This window comes from Entelurus aequoreus, linkage group LG07 (genome assembly GCF_033978785.1).
Source record: "Entelurus aequoreus isolate RoL-2023_Sb linkage group LG07, RoL_Eaeq_v1.1, whole genome shotgun sequence".
NCBI classification, from domain to species: domain Eukaryota; kingdom Metazoa; phylum Chordata; class Actinopteri; order Syngnathiformes; family Syngnathidae; genus Entelurus; species Entelurus aequoreus.
The window spans coordinates 20,736,828-20,753,584 of NC_084737.1; the positions used below are offsets into that span (position 1 = coordinate 20,736,828).

Below are 16,757 nucleotides of genomic sequence, written 5' to 3' on the forward strand. Positions count from 1 at the left end.
ATGCGCAATTAGAACAGAGGACAATTAGCCTTTTCAGACTTTGCATTCGGAAATTCTTAACCGGACTGCGTTGACAAAATATATAAAAGTTTGGCTTTGACAATGGCAGCAGCTTACTCAAATCTCTTGACCATTGGACATGCTCATATGCAGTGGTCCCCAACCTTTTTTATTTACATTTTTGTCATAAAGAAATACAATCATGTGTGCTTACGGACTGTATCCCTGCAGACTGTATTGATCTATATTGATATATAATGTAGGAACCAGAAATATTAATAACAGAAAGAAACAACCCTTTTGTGCGAATGAGTGTGAATGAGTGTAAATTTGGTTAGGGAGGTTTTTTGGGTTGGTGCACTAAGTGTATCTTGTTTTTTATGTTGATTTAATTTAAAAAAATAAAAAATAAAAATAAATGATTTATTTATTTTTTGTGCGGCCCAGTACCAATCGATCCATGGACCGGAACCGGGCCGTGGCCCAGTGGTTGGGGACCACTGCTCATATGGATCGATTCCACCGATTAAACTTTATTTCATGAGCTAGCGAGCCTTTAAAATAGGGTACAGTTTGTCTCAGTACAGTCCCTTAATTTATTTTTGAACGATCCATTTTAATCCAGTTTGTTGCTCTCTCTCACATTACCGCAGGTACAGTACAGCCATGGAAACAGAACCTTAAGTCCAGCCAAAATGGCTACCCGGTACCATGAATTGATTTACGTGGACCCCGACTTAAACAAGTTGAAAAACTTATTCGGGTGTTACCATTTAGTGGTCAATTGTACGGAATATGTACTGTACTGTGCAATCTACTAATAAAAGTTTCAATCAATCAATCAAAAATGCATTGGGAAATCATGTGCCCTTTGGAACCATATAGGAAAATAAATAACAAGAAAGTGGGATAGTTTGTAGAGTTTATTCAGGGAGGGGGAAACAGAATAAATTGACATAAATACTGTATTATAGACAAGGAATTACTCAAATACTGTACTGTAATGACCTTGAGTGAATGAGTAAGTAAATGCAGAATATATTTCACAGCCATAAACACTAGGTAAATTCAATGTCAAGTTAATCTGAATTAAAATGAATGTTATTTTTTTGGTTTAGAGTTGAATTAAGCATTTGGTGATGAGCAGTGGGGTTGTTTGAGGAACATGGAGCTATTTGTGCGTGCCTGTCTCTTTAAGAGCTGTCACCTGGGGGAGACAGGTGTGTAAATGGCGTTAAAGCAGGGCCGTGTGCCGCTAAGATGCACCAAAAAGTTTGACCCCCCCGGTGTTCGGTGACAAAGCCATGGCGGCTGCTCTTGTGTAGTCGAGCTCTTCGCTCTCACGCCAACTCCACCGTCAGTGACGTAGACATCACGTGTCCGTCTCTTCCCTCGCTACGTCCGCCGTGTTTTCCTCCCCTTCGCTGGCTGCTTTCACACTGGAACCACTCGAAATAAACAAGCCCGAGACGAAGGGGGTGGTCGCGGTCGCCAGCAGCCGGGTTCCAGCGTCTTGCCACCGGCCGATGGACCGAGCAGCTCCCACCTTGAAGTTACCATCAATGAGGCGCAGACCGCCCGTCAATTACTGGTTCCGCTGAGCTCCTGTGGTTGAAAACTTCTGCGTGCGTATGTTCCGACCACGGCGAGGTGAGTGTCGCTTCCTGGTCTCCTCTAGCACAAAAGGCCGGTTCACCTCCGCCGAACTTCGCCGCGGCGGAGCGTCCACCTTCGCGGGCTACGGCCAGCTGCACGTCGCCTGCTTAAAATGGCGACAGTCGACTGAGAGGGAGAGAGAGAGAGGGAGAGCGAGAGGGTTGTTCTAGGAACTGAGGGGTGTTTGTCTTTCCTCATTCAAAGCTTTTCGTTTTATTGTCAAACCCACCAAGTTGTGGGACTCACTCCGCCTGCCTAACTTGAGTAGGAGATGAACACGCATCGTTGAGGCAAATGTTTGACGCAGCTGCGCGCAGGCTGGCTATGACGTTTCCTACTTGGCTTTTTTTTTTTTTTTTTTTACTAACACATGCTACTTTTTATATATTATTATTCATACAGTGCACATTGAATTGCAAACACTTAAACCTAAATACAATTGTTCTTCCAACTATTGAGTAATTGCACTTTTAAAGATTGCAAGTTTTGATTAAATTAATTTACTGAGAAGCCATAAAGTAATGGATAATAGTTACCAATTTGTTTGCAAGTTAGCCTGGTAAAAACTCATGCAGTGTTATGAGTGTATGTGTGAGGCTCTTATGGGGGGGGTTAAGATGTCACAGACCTGCATGTAATCCCGCCAGCTCTATCTATGTGTTTACTAGTAGACTAGGTCAAGTTGTTCTGTTGTGAAGGCAGAAAGCGACAAAAGTTTGGTCGACTAAATGCGCTTCAAGCTTGCAGTGTTTGTTCCTTGTGCTGCTGGAAGCCAATGTTTACTCTCTTGGAGAAAAGATTCTTGAATTGCCTTTGCACATTGGTTTGTTTATTGTATTGTCTTCACTCAAGGCCTTGGTACCTCCTTCATAATCATTATGATTATTTGTTCGCATGGATCTACAAAGTTGACATACTCCTAGCCAATTATATTTCCAAGAGCACACTGATCCCATCCAGCCATAGTAGGTTCGGGTCAGCAAACGCCTCGGCTTTGCACTGTGTGCTCGGCTGGTTAACAGCTTGTGATGTCAGCCATTTTAGGCTGGACAGAACAGAGCACGATGCTCCGCCATTTTTTCCCTCTCTCTCTCTCGCTCTCTCCCTCTCTCTATTCAGCAGCCCAGTTCTGCTTGCTCCAGCAGAGGCCACAGCAATGCAGGCCTTCACAACCCACGCCGCCATCTGCTCTCTGACCTGAGAGTTGCCTCGAGGATGATCTGACCCTGTAGGAAACTGTCATTGAAGTGTTCTTTGTATTGAGTCCGAGGCATGGGCGATCAAAGAAGATGTTTGGCTGAGTTGAAGTGAATGGTTACAGATAGTTAATTTACTAGCGCCTAAAGGTTCATCATTTACCATCTAAAAGATGTTGCGCATGGGTTGTGACACCATACCTGCAGGGCCTTGGTCGCTGCAGGACAAACCCTGAGCAACGAAGAGCAGGAACAGGGCAGTAACCCGGGCACACGTCTGGAAGAGCACTCAGACGTTGAGTCAACAGGAAGAGTCTGCATCATCTCTGCCCAATAACTTTCTTCTAGCAGGGAAACGTCCGAGTGACGTTCTAAAATAGAAGCAAGGCAGGGCCGCGCCAAATACTGCCAACAAACAAACCGCTCTCGATCCAGTGATTGTGTGTGTGTGTGTGTGTGTGTTGGTGGGTGGTGGGGTTAAGGGGTAGGAGGTGGTTGCTATGGGGACAGTAACACACCAGTGGCGCTGCCGACCTGTCTCCCTCGAATAAACATGCTGCGAGGGGGAGTAACTATGGTGAGGGAGGGGAAGCAGAATGGGTGAGGGGGCGGGAGGTGAGTATGAGTGACGTAAAAAGCAAGGAAGCATGAAACAGAGTAAACAAGAACCTGAACAGTGTCATCAAGCGTGTCCGCTGCTTGGTGATGGATGTTTTTGTTCACACATAGCACTCGCTATGCAATCCTATGCTATGCAGCTAAGTTTGCAGGGTCCCAACTCCCCTGTATGTATGTGTGCACGCGAGTGTCTGCTATTATTGCCCTTTACTCGGTGCAGGATTCACTCGAGGCCGTAACAAAAGTCAGGCCGGGGAGTGAAAGGAGGTTACCTTGTGCAGAGCCACTGACCAGGCGTGGATAATACAGGTTATGAAAGAGCAAGACAAGACAAAACACATTTGTTTTTGTATCATCTGTGACTATCCCACGCAGGAAAACGAGCCACCTCGCTACCGCCGTAAACAAGCCTCACACACAGGCATGCAGGCAGCCACCCCCGCACACCACATACACGCACTAACGTAAGCATATATGCGCCCTCGCTCGCCCCGCCTCTGTCTCTCACAGGAAACCTACACATGCAAATGCTGAGACAAACTGCATCACCACAAAGTGACATCCAATTTGAAGCCATAGCTTTCATACCTGATGAGTCAACAAACGACCTGAAAGTGTTGTTGGGAACGTGGCCTGCATTGTGCTTTGTTTGCATCCTCACCCGAATGAGACCTTCAGGCCTGATCTTTTAGGCACACATTTGCAGACTCACTGGTTTGGAATATGAGACACGGCTGTTCAATTCTACACGGTCATATTTTGTGTTTTCATTCATGTTGGTTGCATGACGATGTTAAAAGCATGTGTATGCCTTCTACACAGTTGCCGAGGCCGAACTTTAGCCTATGTCCACTGGCTGAGAAGCTTCTTGGGTTGGAACATTCCAGGCTGAGCAAGCAAGGAAGGGGGCGGGGGGCACTGCACGATTGTAATTTGGAGCAAAAAGGGGGCGTTGAAGAGCGGGGGTGGGCAGGGTGCTGCGGTTGGAGGGGGGTATCTGGAAGGAAAATTCCTCTGAGAAACACCTCCGCGCTTCCTCCACGACAGTTAACACCCCTACTCGCCCTAAAGTGGCCTCCCATCCCCCGCCGTCCTCTCCCGTTAGCTCACGCTTGTCACACCCAACTCAACCACGTAATGGATGGCTGAGACTGTCCACCCATAAGCCTTTGTACCGTTCATGTGATCGCTCTGCCTTGGCAGCATGGTGCCCTCTGATGCAGAACTGAATGGCAGAAGAGCAGGAGGGGTGCACCATAGCCTGAGTCCAGGGCAGTAACTCGGGTAGGGTTGGAGGGGGGGTGCACAAAGGAACAAGGGGCATCACGTTCCTTCGACAGTCGCGGATCGTTTGCGTGTTAACCCTTCACGTTCTTTACTATGCTACTTTTACAGATAAAGACATGAAAACAGAGAAACTTTTTAGCTTCTAAGACTTGACGCACACCGTTGATGTTTTTTGTGTGATGTCAATAAAAGTGGCACGAATTATAACCCAAGTTAGCATAATTTCCATGAGCAAAGAGACCGAGAGATAATGTTTAAGAGTGTAGCACCCATGATGAGTGAGGTTTGATTAACAATTTTAACTTTCCTAGAAACTTTTGGTGTGTCTGTCAGCACCAAAGAGTGAGCCTTTGCCGGTGTTTGGCGAAGAGCAACTCTCTGACTTGGCAGACATTTTGATATGGCATACTACTGCATCTTGTGTTAGAAGGTGCGGGACTTTGAGAGGCTTTTGGATTTACCTGTTAAACTCGAGAGCCATTAAGCGTTTGCAAGGTTTGGCCACTCTGTGCATGAGGCATCATGTCTGCGCAGAGCGGCCGTGAACTGTTGCCCCAGAGCCATCTTTCAATGCTTCATCATTCCCTTCTCCATCTGGGGGAGGGAGGGTGTAGTGGTGAACCTCTCACACAGGAAGCTTCGTCATTTGTTTGGATACGCCGGGTACAAAGGTAAAATACTATAAAATGTTCTAATATTCCCACTGATAAGACTTTGATTGGTTTGTCTATTTGTATCTATAAACCACATACAAACTGATGGATGTTCTAGTTTGTCACAATATTTGTGAAGGTGTTCAAGCTACACAAGCTTTTTTTTTTTTTTTTTCCAAATACCCTTTTTGTGAGGGGGTGTGTCATGAAGGAGGGGAAGTGAGACATAGCGACGTGGGGGAGGGGGGAAACAAGGGGGTAAGACAGGAGCACTCCCAAAAAGCCTTCAGTTAGTTAAGAAGTGAAGAAGCAGTGGGCTAGACTAATTCTCCTTAATCAGTCTTATGGCGTAAAGAAGCCTTTACTTAATCATATTTGGGGGTTTCGTAGGTTTCAGTAAGGCCTTGGAACAAAGGGAGACTGGTTGCCAATATCTTTGTTTCGTGTTTATAATTAAACTTGGCAAATCATGAAACCAACCAAGCCTACTGAACAACTTATTGGTGTATTTTTAGCTTATAATTGTAACTGATGAATGTTTTGTCATCTCCAGTTTTGTTCTCCAGGCTGCCATGAGAGCTACAAGTTGACCTATGGACATGCTGTGTGCTCTTCCTCCCTCCACGCCTGGCCTATAGGCTACTAGCAGCGGCCCATCCTCCCAATCACACCCCACTTGCAGCCATTAGAGCACCCCTCCCCGCTGTGTGGCCACACTATGGCCAGCAAAAGGAAGTCCACTATACCTTGTATGATCCCCAGCAAGATCATACACCGATCAGAGGATGTTGAACCGGACATTCCTGTTCTTCAGCGGCAAACAGCGATTTCTGGAAGGGGCACACATAGCCCTGCAGACTTTCCTAAGACCGAGGCAGCTGACATTGTCTTTGATGACATAGGGACCTATATTTGCAAGCCTTGCAACTTTGAAACCTATGACCTTAATTTGTTCTTGGACCATGTGTACGCTGGACACCCAGAATTCCGTTCAGACCCGAGTTTCCTCTGTGTGAACTGTGGGTTTTCTGCGCTTAAATTTGAGGGCCTGGCTCTGCATAATGCCAGGATTCACCCAAGCACATTTAACAGCCCTCTTCAGCTGAGAAAGAGGGACAAGAGGGTAGTAGTAGAACAGACTATAGTAACTGGGACGGACGAGGGGAAGGATAATGAAATTACCTTCACTAAAACCCCAATCATGAGGATGCTAAAAGGCAAATCGGAGCTTAAACGAATTGTAATGTCCCACGCAGTTTCTTACGATCCTTCCTCTGACCCACACTCCATCTCCAGCTCTAAGGAACCTGAGAGGAAAGAGAATTCGGTTGCAGTGGCCCATGTACCCACAATCATCCACAATGGAACCACTAAGGTCACGCTACCTTCAGCAATCCAGATAGTCAACGGCTCTGGAGCGTTACCTGTGCTCAAAAGCCCCATCACACAGGTAAACTGCACTTTGTCTTGCGGTTCTCTTCATTGTTGAACTTAATTGTTTGCTAAATATTTTTTGTAGGTCGTGTCAGTTCAGAACAAAAGCCTGCATCAGTCTTTACCCATCACAACTTTCCCAGATGCCTCATCTTCCAAAAATCTCCCTAAGGTAATTATAGTTTTTTTAGCTTTGTTAAAAGTTCAACATGTATCACAGTCTCTTTAAACATCTTCTTCCTATCCAGGTGATGATTCCTCTGAGCAGCATCCCCACCTACAATGCTTCAATGGACTCCTCCTCCTTTTTGAAGACCTCTTTTGGTAAATTCCCATATCCTACAAAGGCAGAACTTTGCTACCTGACTGTGGTCACAAAGTTCCCGGAGGAGCAAATCAAGATCTGGTTCACAGCGCAGAGACTCAAACAAGGGATCAGCTGGTCCCCTGATGAGATTGAGGAGGCCAGGAGGAAGATGTTCAACACCATCATCCATACTGCATCCACCAGCACACAGAATCAGTCGCAGAGTCGCCCAGGTCCCACTCATCCTACAATCACGTTCCTGGGGGCCACTGGGATTCCTCAAATTCTGCAGGGCTCTCTTGTTAGCCAAGGGGGAGTAATCGTCACTCAGCCCGTGGTGGCTAATGGCATTCAGGTCAGTAGCGCCCCTGTGGCACTGGCTGTCACACCCAAGCCCCAGGCAGCAGCCCGGCCCATGATGCAAGCCCGACCTGCTGCAGCCCTAGTAGCCGACAAGGGCACCACCATGATTGTGGGGGCGGTGGCCAGCAGCAGTACAGGGAGCAATGTCATTAGCAGCAGTAAAAGTATCAAGAGTGGGGGAGGGGTTGCTAGCAGCGTCATTAGTAGCAGCAGCCAAGCCAGCATTATCAACCTCACTCTGGGCAGCAATAATCTCGGCAATGCAAAGGTGAGCAACGTCGGCACGAAACACAAAAGTGCTAATGGCAGGAGCAATAGTAACACAAGCAGCCATGCCAATTCTGCTCGTGAAAGCACTGTTGCTAAGAACCCCAATGTCATCAAAACTACCAATACAGGCGTCGTGCAGAGCGATAATAAAGATGGCAAAAAGCTGACGGACAGCAAGCCTTCACATGGCAGCAACACAACAGACAACAATGGACTGAAGAGCAAAGATGTAAAGGGTAATAAAAATGACACCTCAAGCACAAGAGCAGATGATGTGGACCTCGGTGACTCCTTCAAAATGGATGAGGCCTCCTCCCCTTCTTCCAAATCCTCCTCGCCATCTCCAGCCGTGGGCGCGTCCAGCAGCTCCCTGAGCTCCCGCAGCATCAACGCATTCCTGGATCCCACTTTTTTCAAGGGCAAGAAGTCTCAGGAGCAGCTCAACACTCTCAAGGATAGTTTCCTGTGCAACCAGTACCCCGACCAGGAGGAGGTGGATCGCCTCATCTCTTTGACCGGGCTTACCGTGCGAGAAGTACGCAAGTGGTTCAGTGATCGACGCTACCACCTTCGCAACCTTAAAGGCCCGCGCTCCAGCACAGGTGCTCCCAACAAGTCATCAGCAGGGAGCGGCGCGTCAGGGGGCGGAGACACAGACAGCCCCAGCCCTATGGATCTATCTGAAACCAGCAGCAATGGTGCAAAAACACCCCAGCACAGTTCTGCTCCTCTGAGCCCGACCTCATCGGCACATACTCCCACCTCTCCCACCACTCCCTCACGCAGACTACCCAGATCACCGTCTCCTGATTTCACAGCTGTCCGTTACAAGGAGAGAGAACCCCACCAGGTGAGTGCCACACGTTGTTTTTACATGAAATTATGGTATATTGTCTACTTTCCTTACAGTTTTCCGTTCAACGGTATTGTACATACACTCAGTGTAAACTCACAGGCACAGGGATCAACACATTCTCTGATTTTCTTTGGTACCCATTTGCATGGCCACTTGTTGCTTTGTGGAATGCGAACTGTGATGTCTGACGCTTTTTGGGCTGTTTGAATGACAAAAACTAAGGAGCTGACAGAAATAAAAGAAGCCACACACAAAGGCGACTACTGTACAGTTTTACCTTGATTATATAAAAAAAAATGTGTTGAACGCTCTCCTCAGCCACAGGTATACGCTGTTCCTCTTTCCTAAACTCCACACTGAATTGCAGGACAAGGAGACGACAGGGGTGCCGAAACAAGCTCGCTAGTTAGCATTGTACGCATCATCAAGCCAGCTTACATGTTGTTGCCTGCGTTCGCTCTCTGAGCCACAACGTTGACGCCTTTCTACGTTGCTGCTAATCATATTTAGATCATTACAATCCGAACACTGTTGATTCCGAACCAGTTGTAGTTTTAGAGCATTTATTAGGAACAAGCGAGAAGGTATATTTTTTATGTGACTGGTGTAAACAGAGGTCACAACACAGGAAGTATATTGCCTGAGGGGGCGTGGCTACAGGATCGAGTTGCCAAATGGGAGACGTTTTCTGAGTTCTTTGCATGCATGTTATAGGATTTCACATTATATTTTCAATGATAGTAATTAGAGATGTCCGATAATATCGGCCGATAAATGCTTTAAAATGTAATATCAGAAATTATCGGTATCGTTTTTGTTATTATCGGTATCGTTTTTTTTTATTTTATTTTTTTATTAAATCAACAGAAAAAACACAAGCTACACTTACAATTAGTACACCAACCCAAAAAACCTCCCTCCCCCATTTACACTCATTGGGACGGCGTGGCGAAGTTGGTAGAGTGGCCGGGCCAGCAATCGTAGGGTTGCTGGTTACTGGGGTTCAATCCCCACCTTCTACCATCCTAGTCACGTCCGTTGTGTCCTTGGGCAAGACACTTCACCCTTGCTCCTGATGGCTGTTGGTTAGCGCCTTGCATGTCAGCTCCCGCCATCAGTGTGTGAATGTGTGTGTGAATGTGGAAATACTGTCAAAGCGCTTTGAGTACCTTGAAGGTAGAAAAGTGCTATACAAGTATAACCCATTTATCATTTATTATTTATTCACACAAAAGGGTTGTTTTTTTCTGTTATTAATATTCTGGTTCCTACGTTATATATCAATATATATCAATACAGTCTGCAAGAGATACAGTCCGTAAGCACACATGATTGTGCGTGCTGCTGGTCCACTAATAGTACTAACCTTTAACAGTTTATTTGACTAATTTTCATTAATTACTAGTTTCTATGTAACTGTTTTTATATTGTTTTTCTTTCTTTTTTATTCATGAAAAGGTTTTTAATTTATTTATCTTATTTTATTTTATTAATTTTTTAAAAAAGGACCTTATTTTACCATACCTGGTTGTCCAAATTAGGCATAATATTGTGTTAATTCCACGACTGTGTATATATAGCGGTATCGGTTGATATCGGTACCGGTAATTAAGAGTTGGACAATATCGGAATATTGCATATCGGCAAAAAGACATTATCGGCCATCCCTAATAATAATCTTAGTAAATTATCTACTAAAAATACAAAAATATTTGTGGTACATTACATTACAAAACACAATACAAAAATACAATTATAGTCAATATTTCAGAATAATTAGATTTACTGCTTTACATCTTATCATATAAGTGATATTAGTGATTGTTTCCTTGATAAAAATACAAATATTTTGAATGGCTCTTTGAAAGGAAAGGCTCCTCAAAATCCAGCCGTAAATTCCATCTATATAATCCACGACATGTAGGAGGAGGGCGAATCGATCTATAAATTGGTGTTGTTAATACCAAGGGTAATATCAGTATTTGATCGATACAAGAGTAATTACATCAATATTTTGATTTGTTGTCGTATTTGTTAATGTTTAACAAACTCTGTCACTAGACACAGGAGGACTTTAAGGGCAAAAACCAATGGGTCTAAATAAGAGAGTTGTATATTGTAGTATTTACTTTTTGGTTTGGTTTGAATTCACTTTGAACATTTATGCAGCTACAAGTGACACATCCTATAGTTTACATATTTACATTTGTCTTTACAACATGTTCGAAAAGGAGAAGGAAGAAGCCCAATTTATTTAATCCTACCCCTTTTCAATTTCCTGCCCTCATTTTGTAACATAATTGACATCAATGAACACAACAGATCTCTTAATTTAAGTCAGTTATGATTCACATATGAGATTAATAATATCACATTTTCAATAGTTAAAGATTCTTCCTGTAGTACATTCTTGGGTAGCAAATTATCGTTTGCTTTGTGCATCATTTTTAGATGTTTGTAAATGTACTAAATCATTGAACTTCAATATTTTTGATTCAATAAAAAGTTTGTACGTTCTCTATATACAACTTTTGTTTAATAATGTGTGCTATTGACTTTGTTTTGATCAAACAACTGTATGTAATAAAAGATAATAAGGAACTCGTTTAAACTAGGGCTGGGCGATAGGACCTTTTAGTAATATCTCAATATTTTTAGGCCATGTCACGATACACGATATATATCTCGATATTTTGCCTTAGCCTTGAATGAACACTTGATGCGTATATTCACAGCAGTATGATGATTCTATGTGTCTACATTAAAACATTCTTGTTATACTTCATTAATATATGCTTATTTTAAACTTTCATGCAGAGAGGGGAATCACAACTAAGACAATTGACCAAAACTGTATTTATTAAGCAGTGGCACAAACATTCATGTCATTTCCAAAACAGAAAGTGCAAGATTGTCAGAGACATTTTAAAACAAGCTATGAGTGCACTTTTGTGCATGATGTCACTAAGATGACATATCAAAACAACACTAAATTAAAGTGCACTTTTTGTACAGAATGCCACTACAATAGTTTAAAACATATAAAGTGCACTTTTGTGCATGATGTCACACAATATATTTCAATTATTGTCAAATATAAATGAGCTGCATAATTAGAAATCAAATAGTGTATGTCCTTCGCTATGTGGTAGGTTCCTGCGGACATTATCTCCTTCTGTTGTTGACTTTGTTTCATACGGTGTTGATGTGGAAATGGTTGCTTCGGCATTTTGTTGGTGTGGCACCGGCCGGAGATGTTGACATGCGGAGTTTCAAGCACTCCTCATTCTCTAGCAGGTGACTTTTCAAATGATGCTACATTAGCAGTGATGCTACTTTTTGTAGCAACGCTTTTGCCGCATACTTATTCAACATCTTCCCGCTTAAAGCCAAACCACCGCCAGACGATGGACCCGTGCTGTTTTTCTTGGGAATTAATTCTGCCTTCATTTGTTACCAGATTTGCACCTTCTTTCTCTCGTATTACCACCCGCACCGCACCGTTAGCATCACAGCTAACGTTACCATGTCGCTAGCTCTCTGCTCCGCGGGAGCGTGTGACGTTGCACACGTGACGTATGTAAGAAGGTGCGCTTGTTTTAAGTCTCTGTGAGAAGGAGAGACAAGAAAGAGTGAGAAACACATGCAGTGTAATGCCAGCAGCTAAAAACAACTGCGTGAGAATGTATACGCGAATATCACGATATAGTCATTTTCTATATCGCACAGAGACAAACCCGCGATATATCGCCCAGCCCTAGTTTAAACATTGTGATAATATTGTTGAACTGTCAATAGCAATTTCCATAAATAAATTGAAACATATACAGTTAAAACAAGTGATCTGTAATGGTATCGGCCAATCTCACTCATGGATGATCGGTATTGGAATCGGCAGTATAAAACCTTGATCAGAACATCCCTACTTAAAACAATTCACAAACGCGAACTCTGCATAATTTTTTACATGAAAACTTGTATGTGTACTCAAATGTCAATGTACTCGATGGCACTTTAATATCTGTCATGAACTGAGACCGCATTCTGCTCTCTGAGTGACTGTTTGTTGTCTGGTTCAGATAAAGGCGCTGGAGGCCAGCTTCGCCCTGGAGCCTGAGCCCTTAGCAGAAGAAGTAGACCGACTGCGAGGTGAGACCAAGATGACCCGGAGGGAGATCCACAACTGGTTCACTGAGCGGAAGAAGAAAGCTGCAGCAGCTGAGAAAAGGAAAGAAGAAGCACTGCGAGCGCTGAGAAGAACCGAAGAGGAGGCGCAGGTGGAAGTCGAAGGGGAGGAGAGACTAAACGACGATGCTTCTGGAGAACTCAAAGTCAACCCCATTAAGATCAACCTGAAGATGCTGAAGGTGACCGAGGCCAATGGTAAATCGGAGAGTGAGGCGGTGGACTGCCCCAATCTCAGCACCTCCGTTAACCCCGCGCCAAACCTCGCCCCCAAACCGTCACACTCCCCCAAACCCACAGTCCTGCGAGGCAAGAAAACCGCAGAGCAGCTGCACCTGCTCAAGCAAGTCTATGCGCGGACGCAATGGCCCAGCGCCGCTCAGTACGATGATCTCCTCTCGGGCACGGGGCTGCCCCGCCCCGACGTGGTGCGCTGGTTTGGGGACTGTCGCTACATGCAGAAGAACAGTCAGCTCAAGTGGCTGGACGCCTACCAGAATATGGCCCTGCAGGAGGACTTGCAGGAGGAGAACGTGCACGTCCTCCAGGCCCACCTTGATGGCAGAGGAAGCCAGGAGGAGTCCCAGGTACAGAGCGCAAACAAGATAGCAGTGTTTTATTTGAACAAGCACAGAATGTCGGTTACTTGTAGTACGACTAAAACGACGACATCTTTTAAGCTGCTACGTTTTCATGAGTGTGCAGCGGCCTGGCTTCAGTTTTCAATACATAAAAAGCATTTGTTGTATGATGGTCCTCATCAAACTTTGAATGTAGGTGTCAAATCCATATTTAGGCTGAGTTTCCAGTTTTTGTAGTAGAAGCTCAAGCAAATGTAGACTTTAAAAATGGGTAATTTGTGAATTCTGAGCTTCAATGACTACTTTTTGTTCTTTAGTGCATGTTCATTGCTGAGCTCAGCAGTTTTCCCTTGCTGTAGTTACAGGAACTGGCCAAGGCTACTGGCTTGACGGCAGATCTGGTGCGACACTGGTTCGCCACCAGAGCCTCTGTGGCTGAAAGGGAGCAAACCTCAGCAGTGAAGCCCCAGCCGCCATCTTCTGCAGGCTCCTCCCCCTTGGAGCCACATCCAAGAGGAGGGAGGAATGAGAAAATAGAGCAGTCGCTGTGTGGCGTCGCGAGCCAAGCGGAGGAGGGCGATACGGGCAAGACTGAGCGTCCTACTAAAGGTGCTTTGTGTCTTTTTATGTAAGAAAATGAAAAGACATGAAACATAAGACTGTCTCTACTATCTTAATCACTTACAGGAGCAGATTGAGGAGGCTTTTTCTATGCCTTGGTGGTCTTTGAGGAGCTGCAGAAAGGATGACTGGATGGGAATGGGCCTTGGAACCTTACCCCCCCCCCCCCCCCCCCTTGAAAGGATAGGTGGATGTGACCTCACCCTTTTGAGCTGGACACAAAAACCTTTGGCCCCACCCCTCACTTCCTGTTTGGTCTCCCCCCTCTCCTTCATGCCCTTTCCAATATCCTGCCATCTGCTGTGTTCTGTGTAGAATGTTCAAGTAGAAATGGTGTTTATGGAAGTAAAAAAGGCTAGAGTATAAGTAGCTTCCACAGATTTTGATCAGTTGTGAGGCGAGGGGGTCAACAGTTGTAGACGAGGCTTGTGGAGTGTGGCGCTGCTGATTCACTGTAGTTTTCTGGGTGTTTCCTGAAGCCTTAAAAGTAAAATCATCATCTTGCACTCACTCACTTTGGACTCTGGCAACTGACATGTGAAACGTGCAAGTTGGGCCTCTTAGCATCTTACAAAAACAGAGCACTGATGGATATTTGAGCAAAGTTGCTTTTTTGGGGGGGACATTTCCTCCTCATGAACCAATTTATGTCTAACTAGGAGGTGGAGTCTTTGTGCCGTAGCTTCAAGTGCTTCTTGATGTCGAACATTTTTAATGGAACTTTCTTACATATGTTTTGACAGTAAAAGAACAGAACTTTTCCAGAGTTCTCTACTTAGGTTTAATGTATCATTTTTACAGGTGATATTTGCAGAATAAACTGAATGTAATTGTTTGCTCCATGGCTCATTACTAGTAAAAGTCATCACACCCTACACCTCACATTAGAGCATGTAAAGGATCATGCACATGAAATAAGACAAAATTGTATAAAGTATTTTATTGACTTCTCAGGTTTGAATGTTATGAAAGGCAAAATTAAAATGAATATGTCTTCTCTGTCCATAGTTTAGGCACGTTACAGAAAAGGCGACAGCGTTTGTGATGAAACATGAGAAAACAAAACCGACGTGTATGGACCCTACTCAGCCATCTATGCACCTGTTGGATTCTGACCTCTTTAAATCCATCACTGCAAGAACCAATCACACAGGAGTTTGCCCTTCTAAAAAAAAAAAAAAAAGGGCATCAAGCAATGTCTTTCATGCATTGTTGGGACCTTATCAGTCAAAACAGGGGCAACTGTACCATGTAGAGGGAGGGACTTTTAGCAGTAATGAAGCATGAACAAGAAACCATGACAAGTGGCAAGAAATATAACGCACACTTCTGTCTTTCAGTTTTAACAACCCCTGCTCTCACCTCATAGCGTATGGCTTAGGTGTGTCCCAGTGGTCCAACACTGAGCAACAATACTGAGTTTACATTATCAATACATCACATAGAAAACACTTTCTGAAACAGAGTTTTATACATACAAGCTTCATCTTGGCCCACTGAAGGCACCTTGACATCCAACCTAGTTGCGCTCAACCCACAAACATGTGAAAAGGCGGAATGTGAGTAAATGAAGACAGCAGCCATGCGTATACATTTCAATCTCGATCACTGACATAACACTGGACATGATGGCAGCTGCAACATTTTACATTTAAGTGGCGGAGTTAAAATGGCATGTTTTTCCTCAAATGGTATCTTTGTGATAAAAAATAAACATGTAGCAGTGACATATTCGCTGACACAGCATATTAAAAACAGTGGAGTGTTTTCCGATAGATTTGACACTAAACCGGCTGTGAAGAACTGAAATAAAGACAATATGGCTTGCTAACAGCATCACAATAATTTTGTGAGCACACATAGTGACCTTCGGATGTATAAACTGGTTTATAAAAAGAAAATGTGTGTTTTTTGGAACGTAAGAAGAACAAATGGCTGGCTGTGTGTGTTGAGAGTGATGTATGAGTGTGCCTGTTCTCAATGCTATGACTTCCTCCTGATGCCTTTCACAAAAAACTACATTAAATATGCAAGAGGAGGTGCATAATATCCTCCAAAGCGCAAAGACATTAAAAACAGTCGCAGAGAGCCCTCATGTTTTACACATATACATCAAAAAATTGGAAAGATCACAATATGAATGTTAAATAATTAAAAACATGGAGACAGGAGCTCTTTGAGAGCAGGTGAGAAGCTGCTGTCCTCTAGCCGACAGCACAGCAGGAATAAATACATTATGTTCATATACACCCAATTAAGTTGAGCCAACAAACAATCAGGAAATCGTTTCAGCACACTCAACTTGCCTCCATCTTTCTGCTGCTATTTTACATTTGGAACGCAAGAGGACAACACCTCATCCAACTTTCTTCTTCCTGTGAGTAGCAGCCAGCTTCCTCTTCCTTCTTCTGTATGGACATCAAAGTTCCTCCCTCTCAGGCGCTGAGTAGGCTGGGCGGACACGAGGGAGGTGGCGGGAGGTATGCCTGAAACTTAGGCCAAAGCGGCGGTGGGCGTTTCCCTGGAAACTTCCCAGCAGTCAGTGACATCATAAGTACGGGCAGAGGCGACTGAGGAGGAGTTGGAGGGTAGTTAGGGAGGTGCAACACTGAAGTGTCTCCGTGGTAGTTTGGACTTAGACACGATTCTCTCCACCCACTCTCGTTCGCCGCAGCATCCTGAGGTGGAGACAAAGGACAAGAGTCACGTCTGGAGCTTTTCATGGCGCTC

At 44.4% G+C, this 16,757-nt stretch overlaps 2 protein-coding genes and 1 long non-coding RNA gene across 5 annotated transcripts in view; 1 reads left to right on the top strand and 2 right to left on the bottom strand.

The window, feature by feature from the left end:
* Nucleotides 1–908: 908 nt before the first annotated feature.
* LOC133653496 (uncharacterized) lies at nucleotides 909–2,218 on the bottom strand. Its single transcript, XR_009826740.1, has 2 exons — nucleotides 1,886–2,218; nucleotides 909–1,782 (listed from the first exon to the last, which is right to left on the bottom strand). It is a non-coding gene; the product is annotated as an uncharacterized LOC133653496 (long non-coding RNA).
* Nucleotides 1,200–15,207, top strand: LOC133653495 (zinc fingers and homeoboxes protein 3-like). 2 transcript variants are annotated; one of them, XM_062052822.1, is made up of 7 exons: nucleotides 1,200–1,650; nucleotides 5,964–6,860; nucleotides 6,930–7,016; nucleotides 7,093–8,634; nucleotides 12,720–13,412; nucleotides 13,772–14,015; nucleotides 14,094–15,207. In XM_062052822.1, exons 2-7 carry the CDS (start codon nucleotides 6,129–6,131, stop codon nucleotides 14,102–14,104), a joined length of 3,309 nt encoding a protein of 1,102 aa, XP_061908806.1. In that variant the 5' UTR covers nucleotides 1,200–1,650; nucleotides 5,964–6,128; the 3' UTR covers nucleotides 14,105–15,207. The 2 variants fall into 2 exon arrangements, with proteins under 2 accessions (XP_061908806.1, XP_061908805.1); XM_062052821.1 differs by having other exon boundaries at nucleotides 1,201–1,650; nucleotides 13,766–14,015; nucleotides 14,094–15,205.
* Nucleotides 14,834–16,757, bottom strand: part of LOC133653494 (1-phosphatidylinositol 4,5-bisphosphate phosphodiesterase gamma-1-like) — a 39,039-nt gene continuing 37,115 nt past the window's right edge. For both annotated transcript variants that reach the window (XM_062052820.1, XM_062052819.1), the window contains exon 33: nucleotides 14,834–16,705. In XM_062052820.1, coding sequence (XP_061908804.1) covers nucleotides 16,663–16,705 — 43 coding nt within the window. In that variant the 3' untranslated portion in view covers nucleotides 14,834–16,662. The remainder of the gene's footprint in view (nucleotides 16,706–16,757) is intronic.

Coding starts and splice junctions, on each gene's coding strand:
- LOC133653495 (XM_062052821.1), top strand. CDS start 6,129: ATGGCCAGCAAAAGGAAGTCCACTATACCTTGTATGATCCCCAGCAAG. Junction 6,861..6,929: donor TCAAAAGCCCCATCACACAG/GTAAACTGCACT, acceptor TATTTTTTGTAG/GTCGTGTCAGTTCAGAACAA. Junction 13,413..13,765: donor GAAGCCAGGAGGAGTCCCAG/GTACAGAGCGCA, acceptor CCCTTGCTGTAG/TTACAGGAACTGGCCAAGGC.